Source organism: Anarhichas minor, unplaced genomic scaffold, assembly GCF_050575085.1.
Source record: "Anarhichas minor isolate MPS153535 unplaced genomic scaffold, ASM5057508v1 ptg000010l, whole genome shotgun sequence".
Lineage (NCBI taxonomy): Eukaryota > Metazoa > Chordata > Actinopteri > Perciformes > Anarhichadidae > Anarhichas > Anarhichas minor.
The window spans coordinates 15,925,039-15,939,169 of record NW_027466456.1 but is presented as its reverse complement, the minus strand read 5'-3'; the positions used below and the strand labels follow the sequence as shown (position 1 = coordinate 15,939,169).

The following is a 14,131-nucleotide window of genomic DNA, read 5'->3' as shown; positions in this document are numbered from 1 at the left end:
CTGGGTTTCAGCCTAAGGGCACGGGGTGTGTAGCCCCCATGCATGCACAAGCACGCATAGAGCTAACAAAATGTTGTACACGGCCCCGAAAAAACGCACCCTCACTATAAAACTTGAGTGAATCGGGGGTTGGCTGTCACTTTTGCTGCAGGTGGTACACTGGGCTGGCAACCACGGTCAGGGGATTTGCTCTTCTGGTGTTGTTGAGCGGGGAAAACACGGGCTAACTTTTAATGTCCAGTTTACAAAACCGGAAGCGACAATTAATGTATAATATGCCTGTAGGTCAAATATGTATTTGTAAATCTGCAGAGCACCTGTTGGCTATTATTCTGAGTGAGAATTGGCTTTAAATATTTAATTTCTCTGGAGTCAGCATCAGTGACCCTTGTTCACCTGGTATTCGCCAGGAGAAGCCTCTCAGTGCTGAATGAGGGCAAAACTGAAGAAAGTAGCCAGTGAAGTGTCTCGTCCATCACAAAGTAGTCATAACAAACTCAAAAAATGCTCTATCAGAAGCCAGATGGCCAGCTGGGATATAGAGGACACCAAACACCCACATGCCTCCTTGGCCCTCGCTGCTGCCAGTTAGTCCCATCTTAGCTGATCACCCATACGGGGGGTGGCATTGACAGGAATGTTCACATATGGCAGCCATTTAATCCCATTACGGCGATGCCTCCACTTCCCGTGTTGCGCCCTACTATGGCTGGACACTGAATGGGGCCAACAGCAACGGGAGGAAGCAACAGTCCTGCACTGACATTTAATCTTACTACTCCAGGTGCATAACAATGTGCAAAGTAGACAATTAGCATGTCATGAAGTTGGGGAGAGGCCAGAGATGGGAGCTTTGACACCGAGCTCAGCAGGGTTGCTCTAACAGACTGCTCTGGGTTAGAGGCCAGGGAGGCACAAGCACAAAGCTGATGGTCTCAGCAACAGACTTCACTATGCTCTGGATGGTTTTTTTCTCAACAACAAGTGACAAATATTGTTTACGTAAACCCCGCTGCTGGAGAGGAGTAAGACTAGCCTAAATTGAGCAACTCTTTGCTACCATAAAACCTCACTTTCAATCAAAAGCATCTAAGTTGAACAGCTCTGCTAATGTTGACCCATGTGTGGTCAGTCTGCACTCTGAGCCACCAAGCCAGTATAAGCAGATTCACCAGTATTTTCACCAGAGTTTATGAGGCGGAACATCTGAGGGTTGAGGATATTATTTGGTATCTATAATCAAGAAATAGAAAAATCACATTAACTGATGTTGCTTCGACATCCCGTCAAAAAGAGCAGAACAAGCATACCATGCACTGGATGTCAGTTTGACCAGTCAGCTCCACTATTATTGGACCGTAACTGTGCCGTTCCTTAAAATAAAATAAAAATAATGAGGCCAGTCATGTTAAAAGCCTCCTTTGCAATGGCAACTTGGTTTTCCACACACACACAAAGGCTAATAGAAAAGCAGCAAGTGCTCTTTATTCAAGCTGATCAGCGCAAGCCTCCAGTATTTGGTCTTCAATAGCAGCATGGAGTCGTGTCTTTTCTCCAGCTAGGCAAGCAGCAGTGGTAGGTATGAGTTGGGGGGTTATCATTTTGTGAATAAGCAAAAGGATGCTCCAGATGGGTGTTGCAATGGAAATATTCATAGTGCTGCAGTCCGCCAGTCCTCACACTTTGACTTGCGTCCCGGTGGCAGCTTGCTCTGTGTTGGTGATTCACCTGATGATCTATGATCCAACTGAGTCAGTCAACAATCGAATCTGTCTTGTTGCTGTTATGGAGCTGGAGAAAAAGTTTTGATGGGCATTCCCCACAGGGTGGATTAGGCATAGCCTAATTGGCTGCATGCTTATGTGCAAATATCAGCAGAGATGAGCAGCTGAACTCTGCAATGACTCTGACGTCAAGTAGGGACCATAATAATCTGTCAACTGGATGTGAATTTGTCTTTTAAAAGGCACAAGTTGAACTCTCTCTCTGTTTGCCCCCCATTTTGCTGCTCAAGTGTTCCCATCTCTCCAAAACCTTTTCCTCTTTCCTTTTGCTTTCGTCCTCTCACCTCTCCCCTGCTTTCGGTATAACCTTCTCTCTTTCTTTTCATCATCATTCCTGTAATTTCTCCCTTCTCTGCCATGTCCTGCCACTCTCTTGTCAATCTCCTTGGCGAGCGTGGTCTGCTGTAATTGTAGCTTTAACAGCCAAGAAAACATTGAGATAACTTCATTCCATCTCATAGCCAAATGTTAATGACAGCATTTAACATTTATAGCCAAATGTTAATGGCGGTATTTAACATCTAAACTGTCTCATTTTTTTTCCAGCGGGCCATACTGATAATTGCACATTAGAACCACCGTAATTACGCTGAAATAGGCCGAGAACACTTCATCAACCAGCAATCATTTTGTGGACGTGCTAATTTAGATTTGAAAAGGGAATTCAAATATTAGCAGGGGGCTGTAGGTTGAAATTAACTTTGTGGGGGAACGGTAGAATGAGGTATTGATCTTTGTTTGATGTTAATGCGCCACCTCTAGGTGCCTGTTTAATGCTGCTCTTAAGCACTTTATCTGGTTAAATACCACAGCTCCTCTGCTCAAATCCTCTTAATCTGAGGTAGTCACTCTCTGCATGAATTTAATTATATAGATAAATATTGCCTGATTCCTTGACAAAATGCTGCTAAAAGCCTCTCACCTTTTATCTATTGCTTCTACATCCCTCACTCATTTTATATCATATACTGCATTTTTTAGCCAGTTTAATGCCAGAGAAGCAGATGTAATAAGGTACCATGCTTACTTTTGCTTTACCTTTTTAAATTATTTTCCAAGTAAACATGAATCATATTTGAAAAAGATCATATGGGTCTTTTTTTTTTTTTTTTATAGAAAAACACTATTGATACCGCTGCCAGCTGCAAACTTCATTGATTTGTTCTCCTGTTAGCCCGGGTCCCATTACTTAGCAATCCTGTTACTTCATTTTCAACCTACCACATTTTTTTTAAATTCCCCAAAGCCAGCATCTCCAGAGCCTGGTCCCAATTTTACTCTCCTGCAAGACCCCTAAAACTGGTTTCACTGCGTCACTCTACCTGTTTTCAAGGTCTTTATAATTGACACTCGCACACATGCTCCAGTGGCCTGCTGTGTTTGAAATCTAATTTTTTTTATAAATAGCAGCATATTCTCTCCCAGGTTGTAAGAAAAACCCTCTCAAATTTCCCCAAGCCCAGTCAGACGCATTTACAACTTTTGACCAGGTAATACTGTCCGTCTCTTCTGATGGCTGTCTGTGTCTTACCACCTCTGTTTGAAACTCACTTTGGGTGATTGTTTCCTCCTGTAATGGCTTGTATCCTATTTCCCCCATCTGTCCTGCGTCTTCCTCTCCCCACTTAGTGTTTTCACCTTTACTTTACCCATTACTGGGTGGAACAAAAGTATCAATTCTAACCAAACATTACTTTTATTTGGAGCACATCCGCTCCTTCTAGTGAAGTCATTGCCCTGACAAGCATTTTGTCAGCCTCTATTTCCCAGTCGACACCAACACAGTGGAGATTGCAATTAGAACAGAACGGATAGAAATAATGTGCCTGGTGTTGTGTTTTTTTACCGTCTTATCAAGAGAGACGAGGGCTGAATTACATCTCTCCTTGTGGAGATGGCTCTGTCTAACTCCCTCCTGGTGTTAGACTCTAACACCAGGAGGGACTAGCTGAACATGTGGTGTTACAGAAGCTGTCTGATCACTTGAAGGGTCTCCCTGTGGTGCAGTCTCCCTTACTTACAGAGCAGACTGTGATTATAAAGAACAGGATTGGTTTGCTACAACTAGTCCTAAATCCATCAAGAGGTTTGTGTGTAAAGTCCTGCCTACCTTCTTAATAACTAGCCAGTTGTAGGTGAACCAAAAGAGCTGTTCATGAGAGAGTTCAGTGGCAGGTGACCGGTCTTCTCATCACTACAAAAAGTCCCACCTGGCAGTACATGTAGATGTAAATATTAACAACTAATCTCTAGGTACAAACTAGTTTGTGGTGCATTCTGTTTTGATGTAGTAGGCTAATGCTAGTAGTAACTACAAGTTTCAAACTAGTAATTAATAAAATCGGGTTGCACAATTTCAAAGGATTAAAATACAAAACTCTAGTCATGTGTAAATTGGTTGATAGGAAACATCTCTAGTGTGATTATATTCAAAAGCCATCACAAGCTGTCACAAAGCTACCAAAAATAACAGTTTTAACAATATATTAAACCTAATAGCCAATCCTTTTTAAATCCAGATATTACTCAGTTATATTTTCATAGACATGCATCAAGAAATGTGTTTCAGTTTGCAGTTAAGAATGAGTGGGAAATTATCTCATTTTGCTAACCTAACAAAACGCTGTTGGGTAACTTGTAGCTCATAAAGAGCCGATGCAACCAGCAAAAGTTAAATGAGCTCTTAGTCTGATTTGGGCTTTGTGGCTCACAGCATCATGTTGAAAATATAAGCTTTTTACAGGGATGCAATGCATTGAGCTGAGAAGTTAAAGATACTCAACCCTCACTCAAGAACAAACCGAGAAAGCGTATGCAGAATAATTTTGGTATTTCTTTGTGTGCTTTATTTTACAAGCATCTCTGCAGATGGGTTGAGATAGAGGATTTCCAGTCTTTTTTAACATAGTTTAGTGATAGATAGATGTTGATTCTCTAATATCTGCTCCACATTTAAAATAATCCCACTGGGTTTCCCCAGTTGGTTCCATATATGCAGATTCCTAATTTGATTCAAAGGGATATTTGTTACTGAGATGGTGCTCTAATCCGGAGAAAATCAAAGATTGTGGTTTCTGATGGGCAGAAACTGACTACTGTGGGATCTGAACTTGTTATCTCTAAGTATGTATTTAATGTCCCCCTCTTACCGCCATAAGAAACTCATGATCCAGCCCTGACACACATCCTTGTCCTAAAACTGTGCCAAAAGGAAGCATCCAAAATAACATTCCCTTTGATGCTTTCATTCTAGCCCAAATAAATCCATGTGTGATTTGACACATGACACATATTTACTTATTTGGAGGAATGCACTTATTTTTTGGGAATTGCTTTGGACTTGTTGGAAAACTTAAGAAAATGACAAAGGGGACACCAAAATCCTCCATGTTTATCCTCGCTAGATTAGCACAGGATTGACCTTTTTAGTAGTGAAAATGAAAACATGGAAATAAATTAAACATTCTGCACTCAATACTGCAATTTAGCTATGTTTATTTTAAAATCCGTTTCTGTTGAGCAACCATGTACTAATCAAAGTTGTATTGATCTCAGCTGCAGTCTACCATCGACCAGCACATACGCATTCTCTGAAACAAGAAGGTCGCACTCCCACGTTTGTGGTTAGAGAGACCTTTTGATATAAAATTGGTCCAATAATTCAAAACAGGAAATGTTGTATCTTCTTTATTTATAGAGCTTAGTATCAAACCTCAATACTTTTTTGAGTATCTAGAATAGTTTCTGCGTTCAGCTGCATTTTGTTTTGGAAAATATATGGCTTATGTTTATGTTAAGTACAACGTTTTACATTTGATACAACTTTTGTTGTGTTCCTTATGTAAAATGAGAAAGGAGTTTGTAGAAAAACGTGTCTTTAAATAAGTGTTTCAAGGACATCATGAAAGTCTTCTGCTCAAAAATGTCACCTAGTGTAACTGTATGATGTGCTTTTATAGGTTGTTAACATAATCCAGGGAGAAATTAAATTTCTTGCTAAATATATTTGGAAAACCAATCTAGTATTTTACCGTGTAAGTGGGACAGTAATGCCTGTTATCACTGCGCATACTGGAATGTTTCAGTAGGGATCTGATTCAGGGATTCAATGCAGTTTAAGTGATGTACCTGGTTGTATCACTGATAAGTACTGTTTGACAGCTACAGTTCTTCAGGGTCGAGAGTCTTGTTAAAGGAGCATTATTCACACATACTTTTCCTCTGGATTGATGACCTTCCAGCCCACCTGTCCAACCTCAGACCACCGCTGCTCCTGAGGGTGTTTGGTCGGTTGGTCTTCTGATGTGGGTGACTCTAAAAGTCACGGCCTTTTGACTGCTTTACTGTAGTAATGTGCTAATTTGGCTGTCCAGCAGAGCGGCAATGCAATTTTCCCGACCTGTGTTTAACCTCAATTACCTTTCTGAATGGAGAAAAAAGGCTTTGGTGTCATTACAGACAGTAAAGAGAAAACAAGGTTTACTGGATCAGAGCAGACAGGTGTACATGACAGACACTGTTGTATTGGTGATCAAACAGGTGATGTGTGACTAACATGGTGGATTTAGTGAATGGTTTTCTCCTCAGGTTTGAGTACACTGTACACATCTGTATACTCTGCTCTTCTTCATTTTAGGCACTTTCTATTTTCTTCTCCAGTTCCTCTTGAGGTATCTACCTCTCTTTATTTCTCGATATCTCCCCGTCTTTCCATTTTCTTCTCTGCAATCCTGTAGATGCCAGTTTATTTGTCTCCCTCCCTCCCCCCCCCCCCCCCCCCCCCCTCTCTCTCTCTCTCTCTCTCTCACACACTCTCTCTCTCACTCTCTCTCTCTCTCCCCGTCACTCTCTCTTGTCTGTGGTCTTCACTTCTTTTCTCTCCAATCCAGCTGTAATGGGTAAAGGTCAGTATGTCTGCTCTCTCCTCTTGTGCTGTCAGTGTTCATGTCTGTTGCTGTGGTACTTATTAGCTCTGGCCTTTAGCTGCTGCCCTAACGAGCAGTCGGCACAGCACTGAAACAGCTGGTGGAGAAAAAAACACAGACACAAGAGGAAAGAAGATGGCCTCAGACTCAGCAAATTCAACCAGCATCTATTTCCTATCGATAAATCTGATTTTAAAAGTTGTAGGAATAAAATAAAATCATGTGGAATTTGGATTGTTTATTGGTGTTGTAATTTTTATTTGCTGTAGTACATGCTGTCATGTTAGTATAAAGGTCACAAAGACATGAGGAACAGCTTTATTCATGTTTATATTTTTTTAAACACACATTCCTGTAATTTATATTTGACTTAAAGATCCCCTTTCACAAGTGGAAAACGGGAAACTACCACATTTACAAATGAATTAGGCTTGAATGCTGTATTTTGGTTGATGTGTTGGAGCATAATGCACAAGCATGTTATGGTCCAACAAGACTAACTCCAGCCATGCCACTCGAAACTTTTACACCAGGATTTTTGGGCGAACTTTGCGATTAACTCACCGATTAATTGATCAATTGTTGCAGCTACGTTCTATTTCCAGGGTGTTTGGTGTTGTGGACATTTGCTCACTGGAATTCTGTCTACTGGGACAGGACAGAGCTGTTGTAAAAGCTACAAGTGTCTTGTCATTGAGATATTTCTCTCTATCTCGGACTGACGGGCATTACCAACTGTCGCCCTATACAACTTTCATGAGTAAAAAAAAAAAAAACATCTGTCCAACAGCGCTTAGGTGGAGCATCCTAATGGGGTTCACAGTATGTTGTCTTCATTTGCAATGTCAGAATAAAGTAGCTTGTGTTCACTTCAGGCTGTGCTTCTGAAATGTTGTAATGATTTGTGTTGCCCTCATGTCAGCATGATATCATCTTTGCAACACACTTTTGGCTGGCTGTTTTTATTGTGTGTGTGTGTGTGTGTGTGTGTGTGTGCTCTCTGTAGGGGAGAAATCTCTCCATCTGCTGTTAGGGCGCCATGGATTTGCTTTTCCCTGACTCGGCACTTCTTCTTAAACACTCACTCTTTAAATACATACAGGCGCACACACACCCTTCTCAGTATTCAAAGTGTTATTATCTTGTTGCAGCCTTTTCCATCACCTCCAATGCTTCATAATCAGGTCCTGCCATAGTTCTCGTCTCACTCTCACGCCAGCATCGTCCAAACTAGAAATAATATTGCAGCTGGATGATGGAACAAAGGTCGGCTACTGTTTTGAGGCACAACTCTCACTTTCTGTCTGTCTTTCATCCTCTGCAGTCTCTCTTACTCTTGCAATGACAAAAACCAAGTGTCTTTTCTTTCAGACAGTTCTTATCTTACCTTCTGACTTTCAACAGGTTCAACATGTCTGAATAAAAACTCATCCAACGGATCATGAGGGGTGATGTTTATTTCCTTTTCGGAACCGTTTAGAACTGAACTTCTGAGCTTAATTTAGAAAAGAGTCTTAAAAGGTTTGTGCCAAAAGATTAAATTAGGAATTTGAGCACAGGACATTGACTGGACACCAGCAAAATAATGTGGAGTTTATTGGAATATATCAGTTTTTGTTTTGAATGTTTAAAGGTGAGTGAAAAGATCAAATATCAGGATGGAAATCAGACTTTAAAATTATTTTTGAAGCAATGTACTTTCTCTCCTCTTCTCTCATGGCACAAACACATTACTAGTCATTTTTATACCTCCAGACCTTTTAATAGACTGGATGTGTTTACATGCCATTTTTTTCTCTTCCCTTAACAGAAGTATACAGTAGACTTGCCTACTGCTTGGTGAACAGCATCTTCTTGAAGCAGGAAAGATATATGTTTTATGCCTATAGAAAAATAATGTTTAACAAATCTGCTCCTTTTTGAATGCATTTTAAACTGAAAAGTAAAATGTAAAAAATGACCAGTCACACTGTAGCAGTCAAAAGATTATTTAAATATATATAGTGATATTATTTTCACATAATCTGCATATTTTTCCATTATAGTCTGCTATTGCACAGACCGACGTCCTCCAGGCTTGTACAGTAATCTCATACATCCCTATATGTCCTCCCCAGCTGCTGCAACAGCTGTCGCCAGGACAGAAAGGAGGCATGTTTACCCTGAAAATCATATGAGGGAGGTTAGCGCTGCAAATCACTGTTGAAAAGACAAACGCTCAGCTCAGTGATTTTAGGTCATATCAGTGGGGAAATGGGAGTGAAGGATTTGTCAGCATATTCCACTCACCCTCATAGTAGCGTCACCTTGGTAGTTCCATTAAAAACATGAGCAGATGTATTAAATGTCAGGACGTATCTTGACACTTCAGTTGTAGAAAGTCATCAAATTGCTTTAAATACCATCCTGGTGCTGCACAGTCAAATCCATTTCCTCCATATGTGTGCATCTAATACACTTAATGTCTTTGATTATGAGGATTTATTGTTTGTCACCATGAAACCAGAGGAAGATGTATTACAGGGTTTTAAATCTGTGCGCATGTAAATGGCCTTAAATCAAAGCCAGAAATTGGATAAACTATGTTTATACTAAAGCAGGGTTTCCTCTGAATGTGGTAACTACTAATGACTTTAGAAACAAAGCATTCATTAATATACCTTCCAAGTATCTTAACCCTTCTCTTTAGCATTCCTGTCTGCAAATCCCTTTCCACAAATCTATGGACAACAAGCATTTTGTATTCTTATCCAAACTGTGAGATTTTGTATTGGCCAGCTTTAAAATCGTAGCACAGAGCGTCTACTCCAGATTATAAATTCACAGTTTTAAAGATTAATTTCAAGTAGGTTGTAATGAATCCATTTCACTACTGCAATTTGTCTATCGATCTCTGCTCTTACTTCTTTCACCTCTGCCTGCCTCTGCATCTCCGCTCTACAGACACACACACACACACACACACACACACACACACACACACACACACACACACACACCCCTACACCCCTCATCATTAACACAGACTTTTTCTCTCTGCCCCTGTGCAGGAGCTGGAGGTTGGTCCGCTCTCGTCTCAGACAGATACCAGTGGTTGGAGGTTGATCTGGGGAGGCGGACCCGGATCACTGCTGTTGCTACGCAGGGACGCTACGGCAGCTCTGATTGGCTGACGGCTTACCTGTTGATGTTCAGCGACACAGGACACAACTGGAGACAACACCGGCAGGAAGACAGCTTAGGGGTAACTCTCCTGCAATAATCATTAATCAAAACGGTACAAACAGGAAAAGCACAGCTAATCTGCAAAAGCAAATACGTTTAAAAAAAAAAAAACCTAATGTCGACGGATTACTTTTCTTTTCATTGTTTAGTAACATGACATGTACATTCAGTGGTCAAATTGTCCCTACTCCTGTTTTTTTTTTAATGTTCCATGTTTCTAAAATGACTCTGTAGCTCACACCATGATGAGGATGCAGTAACTTTAAACAATATCATTATTTGATATTCAAACAGCTATGAAGACAGCTTCGGAGGTAGTGCAGCTCAAAACTCTAGTGCATTGAAGTTAAAATAAATTTGGCCTTACTATCATAGACATAATTTAAATGATCTGTGGGGACTGGTACTGCCTGCAGCGGCAAGCCTGCTCACCAGGAGACTTTCACTCCTTATTAATAATGGATGGCACAATAAAAGGAACCTGGGCAGGGCTCTGTTGACTACATGGAGCTGCTGTCAAACAGTTGAACCTCTGCTGACGGGAGGCTGGTGTCGTTGTTAGAGAGACTGCCTGATGTACAAAAAGGCACAGCTTTGGTTCCTGCAGAGGCGAAGGTGTCCATCAGTCTCCGAGCAAGACGCTGATGGTACGCTTGCCAGCTCAGTCATTGTGAGCCAGTCTTGATAAGAGTGTCAGCTCAGTGTCTAAAATGTAAATGTGAATGAGGAAGCTGACTGAGACATGCATGTGGTGATTTGAATATTCTGTAGTGCAGCTGATAATCAAGCTCATGTATGAAGTCCTCCCTGCGGCAGGGAGAAATAACATCTCAGGCACTTTCCTCCGATTTTAATGTGTGTGCATTCCCCCAGTGGGTTTTTGCTCTCAAAATCCTTATTTTCCTGCATTTTATAGCATTTTTAAAAGCTCATAACCATTCCATGTTTCAGTAAAGAGAGAGAATACTGGTCTACAGTGATGTTTGTGATAAAGCAACGGTATGTCAGAATGATAGGAAGCCATGCAGGCCTCTGTTGATTGAACAGCATTAGATTTGATTCAGAGGCAGTCAAGCATCTCCTCTCTCCTTTATGGAAGACAGTGCACCCTTCTTGTAGCAGTAGCAGCCCGGAGAACAGCTTTTGATTTAGATTTGACAGGATGCGATTTTCTCATAGTGAAGGATATAAACTCTCTGAAGCCCGGGAGTCATCACTAAAAAGAGAAAGAACAGGGTATGGCTTCTAAAAGCTTAAAAACCTGTTGGTTTGACACCAGATTAGTTTTTCGGTGTGTTTCTAAAGCTCCATATATTAGTCAGGCCAGCTTAGCGTGTCAGTTAAGGAGGAGATTTGACTGCAAAAACAGCTGTATCAGTTTCAGCTTCACACTGACTTCGCAGCTTAGATGCTCCCTATTTCTCCCTTTGCTCTGGTGGAATATAAATGCTTGAATTTACTTAAGTACTGTACTTAAGTGTGATTTTGAGGTAGGCCTGTTTTTTTTAATTTTGAGGTGCTACTTTATACTAATCCACTACAAAGCAAATATTCTATATTTTATCTATTTATTTGAAAGCTATAGTCAGTAGTTGCTTTTGAGATGAAGATGTTACGTATAACATTGGATTCATTCATGTACATTGCATTCTTAAGAGCATATAAGTTTGTCCGGGTCCCCGGTGTTGGAATGTAACTCAGAACATTTACTGTACCGAAGTACCATTTAGAGCTACTTGTGCTTTACCTGAGTATTTCTATGTCCTGCTACTTTAGACTTCTGCTCCCACACATTTCAAGTGGATAGTACAGCACTCATTTAGTCAGTTTTGCTGCACTGTGCATTTCCCCATTAGCCTCCCACTGCAGAGCTCCAGAGCTCTCCATGGCTGGCACACATAATGGAACATCGCACTTCCTTATGAAGAAATGTTTACATGTCACTGTATTATATTGCACAGTGTATAGTTTGTTTAAGTAGCCGACTAAGTGTATATTTAATCGGCTTCATTGTATCATGTCCATTGTATCACATCATGCCTCACAACCTTCGGCAAAAACATCAAGTTATTGCGAGACGCCATCGTTATCAGCTCGTTATTTGCCGATAATATGTATGTTTTACTTGAGGAACAATTTTAATGCAGAATTTTAACTTGTGTTGGAGTATTTTTATGGTATTACTGCCGAGTACTTCTTCTACACCTGATCGCCCCTCCTCCTCCTCTCATGCTCTACCTTTCTCTCTCTCCTTGACTGAGGATTTGTAAGCGGCTACTCCTATTTCAAAAAATGCTCAGGCAAGTAAATGAGATGCTGCTCTCTTAAGCCTCCTCGGCAGGAAACAGAGCTGTTTGTTGAGCTTAACGCTCCGCTGCCCAGCCGGCTCAGCCCTTCAAAGCGCTGAAGACGGCACTGAGATCACAATTACGCAGGACCAGGGAAGACAATTTCACTCACATAGCCACATCAGTACACACTCAGGACACACACTCTCAAGGAGGGAGGACAGACACAGAGCACATACACACAAAAGCACAAATGCAGCTTCTTAATTTTTCCCTCCCCAATGCATGTGTTGGTCTACAGCTGGGGTTAGTTTAAATAAACAATAATATGACTTAAGCATATCTCTCATAAACAACACTGTATTGCACACCCTTTTACATTTAGTTAACACTAGATGTTGACAACATTTTGTGAAATTATCTCTGTATTAACCTCTTTGCACAGAAAACACTATCATACCATTTCTGACATATATTTTTGTTGCATGTTAATACAAGACTTACACATTTACATCTGGATTTACATTTCAATTGCAATCTTTTAATTTGACCCTAGGCCTTGAATAGAAAAAAACATTTGTCAATGTGATTTTGATAGAATTTTCTATGGGATATTCTGGTTTAGAAATACGGATTTCCTTGCATTGGTACTGGTTGAAAACTATGTATTGACTTTTTTTGGGGCTTGGGACTCATCATATTTCTCTGTATATGGTCCAAAAACAAAAAAGTGTGGCCACCCCTGGTCCTACAGTGTGTGAGCTGTTTGCCTGTCAAGCAGATAATCCTACTGGATTCCCACAGGCAGCTGATTGGGAAAATAGAGCCTATTAGTCTTTGGAGAGAGGCTTGATACGGAGACAGAATAGGTCCCACAGTTATCGATCACTGGACAGAGGGAGGGAGAGACATCATCAGCAGTTAAGATCAATGGTCTGTGAGCCTAAAGTTTAAAAACGCAGAGAGACTGTCTTTGGATCCAGGAGATTAGAGAGTTTTTATGCACGGGAAGTAGTTCATCTCTTTCTTTTTAGGATTGTTTCATTACAAACATATGTTTATATCATATTTTTGGTCAAAAGAAAGATTGTAGCTTTTATCCTCTAGGAAGGCTGCAAAACGTCAAATTGAACACATTCCGCTGGTTAGCAACATGATGAGCATTAAAGTACAACTTCAGCAACCAGTAAAATATGGATGGTTGGATGTAAAATTGAGGCAAACTAGCATGTTCCGTCGTTTCAGGCTTTCCCAGGTAACAGTAATGCAGACACTGTGGTCCAGTACAAGCTGAAACAGCCGGTGATAGCTCGCTACCTCCGCCTAATTCCTCTGGACTGGAACCCCACTGGGAGGATTGGACTCAGACTGGAGATGTATGGATGTCGTTATAGTAAGTCTGATACCTTTAATTGACTTCTTTGTCAGTTTTGTCTTGTGCCTTAAAAAAAGGTCTCTGGACTCAAATGAAGATATAAACCTGAAGTGATGTAACTTTATTTTCAATATTCCAGTTCAGGTTTATTAACATTGTAGCATTTGTAATATAAAAGTTAAATTAAAAATATATGATAATACCATAGAAATATTAAATAAAGAAATATTCATTATTTTAGAACATTTAGGCATTCGGTGACATAGATCTAAGATGCTGCATGCAATGAGAAAATAAACAATAGTCATTTTGAGGCATTCGTTTTCTCCACCATATACAAACGGAGACGTCGTAGCCTGTACTGTCTTTCATACTGCATCTAATACTGGGCTGGTTTTGACAGGAAATTGAGTTCATTGTTTCGCGGCACAAAGACAGATTACTGTTTGGTTCAAACAGACTCCAGTTCTTCTTTTCATACTGAACAGTGTTTTCGCTTGTCACATCTTAGAAGAGTTGTGATGAAGGTGCATA

At 40.5% G+C, this 14,131-nt stretch overlaps 1 protein-coding gene across 1 annotated transcript in view; it reads left to right on the top strand.

Annotated features, from left to right (window-relative positions):
* Positions 1-14,131, top strand: part of LOC142946525 (contactin-associated protein-like 4) — a 73,255-nt gene that overhangs the window by 13,794 nt on the left and 45,330 nt on the right. Inside the window, exons 3-4 of the mRNA XM_076087883.1 lie at positions 9,760-9,953; positions 13,468-13,615. Of these exons, the coding sequence (XP_075943998.1) occupies positions 9,760-9,953; positions 13,468-13,615 (342 nt within the window). The remainder of the gene's footprint in view (positions 1-9,759; positions 9,954-13,467; positions 13,616-14,131) is intronic.